Genomic DNA, 6,845 nt, shown 5'->3' on the forward strand with positions numbered 1-6,845 from the left:
AAAAAAAAAAAAAAAAAAAAAAAAAAAAGAAGAAGAAGAAAAGAAAAAGAAAAAGAAGAGAAAAAAAGAAAGAAAAAGAAAAAAGAAAGTGCTATTTTAGCCCCAGCTACTAAGGAGACTGAGGCAGGAGGATCACTTGAGCCCAGGAGCTTGGAGCCAGCGAGGGCAACATAGTGAGGCCCTGTCTCAAGAGATAAAATGTGTCTATTTTGGATAATAAATAATACAGACAACTTCCACGTCATCTAAAGGCTGTATCATCTATAAAGCAATCACTTAGGTACTTGTCTCCTGACCTGCCTCTCCCCTTAATTCCATACTAGCTAAAAGATGTAAATTATTTCTTACTCATCACCTCCACTTACTGTCTACAAGGCCCTTGAAATATAGTTTTACTCTGTCCACAACAAACCAAAACCTCCTCCTATTATATTCAATATCCTTGATAGCACCATTCACTCAGTTGCTCAAGTTAAGAGGCTTGAAATTATTCTCAAATCTTCTGTGGCATTTTCAACAGATATCATGAACCTAATTCTCACTTCCTCTATCCCCACTACTCTAATCCAATATCATCCATGGCCTGGAGTCCTTGGAGGGACTTCTAGTTGTAAAGACTCTCTGCTTTCATGGTCATCAGTTTGCCACACAGTACCCAAAGTGATCTTTGCAAAATATAAATCATGATGTCACTCTTTTGCTGGTAATATTCCAGGGCATTCCATCACAGAATAATATTCAAATCCTGGCAGCTTCTCCTATCTCATCTCCTCCTATTGCAACCTGATGAACTGGTCTCACTGATTGAGGATGAGGTAGGTGGAATCTCGCCATATCCTAATCCCTGGGGCCTATGAATATGTTACCTTACATGGAAAAGGGATTTTGCAGATTGATTAAGGATCTCAAGGTAGGGAGATTTCTGGATTATTCATGGGGATCCAATGTAATCACAGGGCCCTTTGTGAGTGAAAGAGATTCCATCACAGGAGTGAGAGAGAGAGAGAGATGTGATATCAGAAGCAGGGTGGAGATTTGAAGATGTTCTGCTGTTGGCTTTAATGGTGGAAAGAGCCATCACAAGTGGCCTGGAAGTCATAAGTCAAACTGGGTTCTACTCAGCTAAAATGAAATTGTCAAAAGGGCTGCATTCTTTGAAGACTCTACAAGTGAATCAACTCTTACCTTTTCCACCTGCATTCTTGGTGTGTGGCCTCCTCCATCTTCAAAGTGAGCGCGGGAGTATCTTCAGGCCTCTCCCTGTCTTTTCTTCCTTTTCGACTTTCAATAATCTTTATCCAAGGATTAAGAATTTGTGCTCCATTTGTGTATAAGTGTCAAAATGCATTCTACTGTCAAATTAAAAAAATGTAAAAAATCTTTGTTTTTCGTTAGGCACAACATACAATCCAAGATAATATTCCATCCCTAAATTCTTAATTTAATCATATCTGTAAAGCCCCTTTCATCACATAGGGTAATATAATCAAAGGTTCTGGGGTCCTGGACATATAATCTTTTGAGGGCATTATACTCCCTACAACAAAGCTCTGTGAATTTATGTGATGTTGGAATTTCCTGTTTGGTTCTGCGTGGTACACTTTCAGATGCAGACAAACACAGACGCTTTCCTTTAACAACCAGAGAGTTATTTCATTTGTGGAACAGTGAAAGGAACCACAAAGGTTTATGTAAGACAAAAGCACCCACAGATTGAACTGATTTTGGCATTATAGGAACTAAATTTTCAAATATCAGAAGATGATCAAGCATGGTCTTGCAGGCCTGTAATCCCAATAGCTGGGGAGGCTGAGACACAGGTATTATAAGTTCAAGACCAGCCTCAGCAATTTAGTGAGGCCCCAAGCATCTAGTGAGACCCCTGTCTCAAAATAAAAAAGGTTGAGGCTGTTAAATTGAGGTGATTGCTAAATTACCCCTGGGATAAATCCTCAGTACTCCCCCCACCTTTGCCAAAATCAGCAGATGTGAGATTTTGATTGGCTGAATACAGGACCCTAGTCAGCTAGAGATTACCACAACAGATTACAAATTTTCAATAAATTGGAGTATGATTTTAAAGGGGAAATTTTTTTTTTAAAAAAGCATCTTTTAATCATTGTCACCATTCAGAAGGCACTACAATACAATGTCTTAAGATCAACTAATTTATCGTGTCCTGGATGCAATACAATATCCAGTACATTGGTTTAATTGCTTGATTATGTCAAATGCTTTTCCACAAATCTAATGCACCTTAATATGTTTTTTTAAGCCAGGCATGGTGGCACACACATGTAATCCCAGCGACTCAGAAGGCTCACAAGTTGAAGGCCAGCCTCAGCAATTCAGTGAGGCCGGGAGAACTTGGTCAGACCCTGTCTCAAAATAAAATATAAAAAGGGCTGGGAATGTAGTCAGTGGTAATGCTCTGTTGGGTCCAATCCCCAGTATAAAAATAACAATAATAATAATAATAAAAATAAAAAAGTAGAATATTATCTACTATTCTCATGACTTGCAGTATATTGAAATGCAGACAATAGAGAGGAAAGGGGGCCTTGAGTTCCATTGCTCCAAATCTTTCATTCTTTATAAAAAATCAATTGTACCTAGAAATTAATCTGAAAGTTTGTGGGGGTAGAGAAGGTGAACAACTCTTATGACATAGGAACAAGGTTGAGATTTTTCTTACCGCTTGCAAAGTTCTAAAGTAAACTGTACTTAAAAGTGCTTCCTTGTTATGATGCTGTTAATAAGTTACCCATTTCCTCCTCTAGCAAAACAAGTAGGGTAAATTAAGTAGGTAGGATATAAAGGGTATGGATAGTCTTTGTAATCAGGCTTAGAAGATTTGTATCCCAGGCCTCCATTTAATAGCCATGTGAACTTCAGCAAGTAACTCACTTCACCTTCTTGGAAAGAATGAAAGAATATCAGTTTTTAAAAATCAGCGTTCCAATCAGTGCCCAGTGTAGTTGTTAATGCTTGATTGTTACTGATGCACGTTTCTAAAGAGACTGTCCCAACCGGGAAACGCTAAAATACAAGATACTCAAAACGTAACCAATACCCGAAAGAAAAGATAACCACCCAAGACGGAAGTGATTCTGCCCCTAATAAAGATGGCTTCCAGGTGATTTCCTTTTTCCTCTGGCCAGTAATTGGGCTCCAGTACTTCTCGCGGTTTTACAGTTGTAAATTGGCAAATGCCTCTCCCTGGTTCTTCCGAGTAAGGCGGGTATACGGAGATGCTGCGTGATGATTGGTTGTGGCGCGCTGGGAACTTGGCCACCGGGAATTGGATGTCGACGCCAGGCCTTGATTGGTTGCCAAGAGGCGGGGCGACTCAACCGCTTGAGTCGTGGCCGCAACCGCGAAGAGAGCCATGGGTCAGGCGGCCAAGGTGACAGGGCCTGGGGAGGGAGTGGGTGCGGTGCCGACGGTAAGAGTAATAAGTTCGTGGCCGTGGCCTTGCGAAGGTTGTTTGGAGTTTCTGGAGGCTGGGGTTCGGGACTCTTTCTGGAGGATGATGACCAACCCTGAAGGGCAGTCGTGGGTTCATGCAGGTGCGGAGAAGGGAGGGAGAAGTCATTACGGTTCTTAGTTCTTTGTGCTAACGGGCACCGAGTATTATGTGTGATAAAAGCACGCGACTTGAGTTCTGAGTAATTGAGGGACCAATTTCAGGTCTCTGAGAAGTAGAAGAGATGTTAAACACAATCCGGAGTTAAAACTATGCAATGATGAGGAATGTTTACTCAGATGATCAGAAGGTGTACAGAAGTGTAGGAACCAAAGGAAACTGAGCCCCAGCAGAATTATTTGCAAAGGTAATATTTAGCGATAAATAGCAGAAATTGTGAGACCCAAGTTCTCAAAGTTTGGGATGTGCTGGACCCATCTGCATTACTCTCTAAAGACCTGGTCTCAGATTCTTTTCTCGTCGAGCCCATGCCCATTTCTTACCAGTGCCCAATTCTTGACTTTAAATATCAACATTGAGGCCCATTAGGACTTGCAGTTGTCACTGGCCAAAACAGGCACAGAAAGGAAGAAATGCTATGCTACAATACTTTGAGGAAAAGCAGTGTGTTTATAGTTGATCAATAATAGGGAGCCACAAAGCGGTCCTCTTGTTCTATTGAACTTTCAGTACACTTTAATATAAGTCACAACAATAGATGCAAAATTGTACTGCCTGAGTTTCCTGAATAGCTGGGACTAAAAGCTTGTGCCAGGTCTAGTTTACCTCTCCGCACTTTTTGAAATTCCTTGCAACATGTCTTCTACTACTCTTGCAATATTAAATTTCCAAGTTTCTATGATGGCATCTGTGTGAGTATGTGTGTGCTGAGATTGAACCCAGGGCCTCACAGTGTTAAGCATATGCTATACTATGTGCCTTTAAAATCCATATTTTTGCCAACAGTGTCTTCAGGGCTATCAAAACTTTTACTACCAAGCATTTCAGAATTCTTCCTTCCTGTACACAGTATTCAATTAGAAAGCTACTTGCACATTTTTTGGGGTACTTGTTACAGCAACATTCCATTTCCCAGTACCAAAATCTGTATTTGTCTCCTACATTTGTCTTAACAAAGTACAGGTTAAGCATCCCTAATACCAACATTGGTAATCTGAAATGCTCTGAACCATAAAACTTGTTGAGCATCAATGTGATTCTTAAAAAATTTCAGATTTTTGGAGCATTTTGGATTTCAGATTTTCAGATTAGGGGTGCTGATCCAATAATTTTATGCAAATATTCCAAAATTTTGAGAAACCTCAAAATCTGGAAAATTTCTGGTCCCAAACATTTTGGCTAAGGACACTCAACCTGCCATAAACAGTGTGGCTTAGAACAACAGAAATTTATTGTCTCACAGTAACAGAGGCTAGAAATCCATGGTCAAGATGTCAGCAAGGCCACACTTCCTCTGAAACACTGTGCAGTGTCTTTTCTTGCTTTTTCTTAGCTTCCAATGGTGGTTCTGTGCCTTGCTGTTGTATCATTCCAGTTTCTATCTTGGTCTTCACCAGGCTCTCTTTCCTCTGTGTGTTTATAATTCGCGTGGTATTTTCCCCACATTGGAGTCTCATTGGAGTAGGTCACCCTAGTGACCTCATCTTAACTTGATTACATCTTGCAAAAGGTTTATTTCCTAGTAAAGTCACATTTACAGGTGTCTGGGATTAGGACTTCAACTTCTTTTGGGAGTATGCACAACTCAAAGCATAGTAGCATGGATATTCCACATTTTGTTTACCTATTCATGAGGTTGTAGACATTTAAGTTGTTTCTACTTTTTGACTATTATGAATAATGCTGCTGTGAACATTAGTGTACATGTTTTCATTTTTCTTGGGTATATACCTAGTAATAGAATTGTAATCGAATTATTGGATTGTGAGATGACTGTGTTTTAACTTTTTGAGCAACTGCTAAACTTTTCCAGAGCAGCTGTATTTTTTTTTTCATTTTCACCAACAATATATAAGAATTTTGTTTTTTCCATATCCTTGCCAACACTTGTTATTGACTTTGTTCTACTATTGCTATTCTACTGGGATGTGGTAACATCTTATTGTGGTTTAGATTTGGATTTTCCAGAAGGGAAAGAATGTTGAACATCTTTCATAGCTCATTGGACATTTGTGCATCTTTTTTCGGAGAAATGTCTACTCAAATCCTTTGCATATTTTAAAAATCAGGGTTATAAGTGTTCTTTTGATATTCTGGGTATTAAGCCCTTATCAGTTATATGATTTACAGATATTTTCTACCATTCTGTGGGGTTTTTTCTTTTTTCTGTTTCTTTGAGATAGGGTCTCACTCTGTTGCTTAGACTGAACTCAAAGTTGGCAGTCTGCCTCAACCTCCCAAGTTCCTCTTGTACCTGGCTGGTTTTTGTTTGGTTTTGTTTGGTACCAAGAGTCTAAACCCAGTTGTGCTTTACCACTGAGCTAGAGCCCCATACCATTTTTTTTTTTTTTTTTTTTTTTTGAGACAGGGTCTCAAAACTAAAAGTTACTAAGGCTGACCCAAAACTTGGGATCTCCTGCCTCAGCCTCCTGGGTTGCTGGGAGTACAAGTGTGTGCCATAGTACCTAATTTTTTTTCTTTTTTGATAGTGTCTTTTCCCTTTCCTTTTTTAAAATAAAATTTTATAAAGATGTGATAAATATGTAAAGAAGTTTAAGAAGTAAAATTGAAAACCAGTATACACCCATTTTCTTCTACTTATTCCCAATTCTTGCTTCCCAGAGATAAGTGCTTTTTAATAATTTTAATCATCTGGGATTTACTTCATATTTCTAAATAACATGTTTAAAGTGCTATTCATTGGTTTCTTTCTCTTTTGAGACATTTTTTATTGACATTTAGCTATAGAAGATGAGGACTAGTCTCACTCTCATACTTTGTCTTCAAAATGTATAATTTTTGAAGAATCAGTTTTCATCTTTGATATTATTCCTATTATTATTGAGTGTAATTATTAACTTTTTCCAAGATTTGAAAATATTTTCTTGTCTTCTCATAGTGATATTATTTAGATGTTATATGCCATTCTTATTTTCTAATACTTTATTTATTTATTTTAATATTTATTTTTTTAGGTGTAGGTGGATACAACACAATGCCTTTATTTTTTTATTTTTTATTTTAGAGAGAGAGAATTTTTTTTTTTATTGTTGGTTGTTCAAAACATTACATAGTTCTTGATATATCATCTTTCACACTTTGCTTCAAGTGGGTTATGAACTCCCATTTTTAGCCCATATACAGATTGCAGAATCACATCAATTACACATCCATTGATTTACATATTGCCATACTAGTG

At 38.2% G+C, this 6,845-nt stretch overlaps 2 protein-coding genes across 5 annotated transcripts in view; one reads left to right on the forward strand and one right to left on the reverse strand.

Annotated features, from left to right (window-relative positions):
• The window catches only part of Hint1 (histidine triad nucleotide binding protein 1), a 10,571-nt gene extending 7,181 nt beyond the window's left edge, over positions 1-3,390 (reverse strand). Inside the window, exon 1 of the mRNA XM_048814918.1 lies at positions 3,214-3,390. Within this exon, the coding sequence (XP_048670875.1) occupies positions 3,214-3,390 (177 nt within the window). The remainder of the gene's footprint in view (positions 1-3,213) is intronic.
• Positions 3,271-6,845, forward strand: part of Lyrm7 (LYR motif containing 7) — a 31,261-nt gene continuing 27,686 nt past the window's right edge. For 2 of the 4 annotated variants that reach the window (XM_015492721.2, XM_048783135.1), the window contains exon 1: positions 3,271-3,406. In XM_015492721.2, the coding sequence (XP_015348207.1) occupies positions 3,389-3,406 (18 nt within the window). In that variant the 5' untranslated portion in view covers positions 3,271-3,388. Of the gene's footprint in view, positions 3,570-6,845 lie in introns of all 4 variants that reach the window. The other 2 variants (XM_048783146.1, XM_048783156.1) reach the window with 2 other exon arrangements.

The sequence above is a fragment of the Marmota marmota genome, unplaced genomic scaffold (genome assembly GCF_001458135.2).
Source record: "Marmota marmota marmota unplaced genomic scaffold, marMar, whole genome shotgun sequence".
Taxonomy (NCBI): Eukaryota; Metazoa; Chordata; class Mammalia; order Rodentia; family Sciuridae; genus Marmota; species Marmota marmota.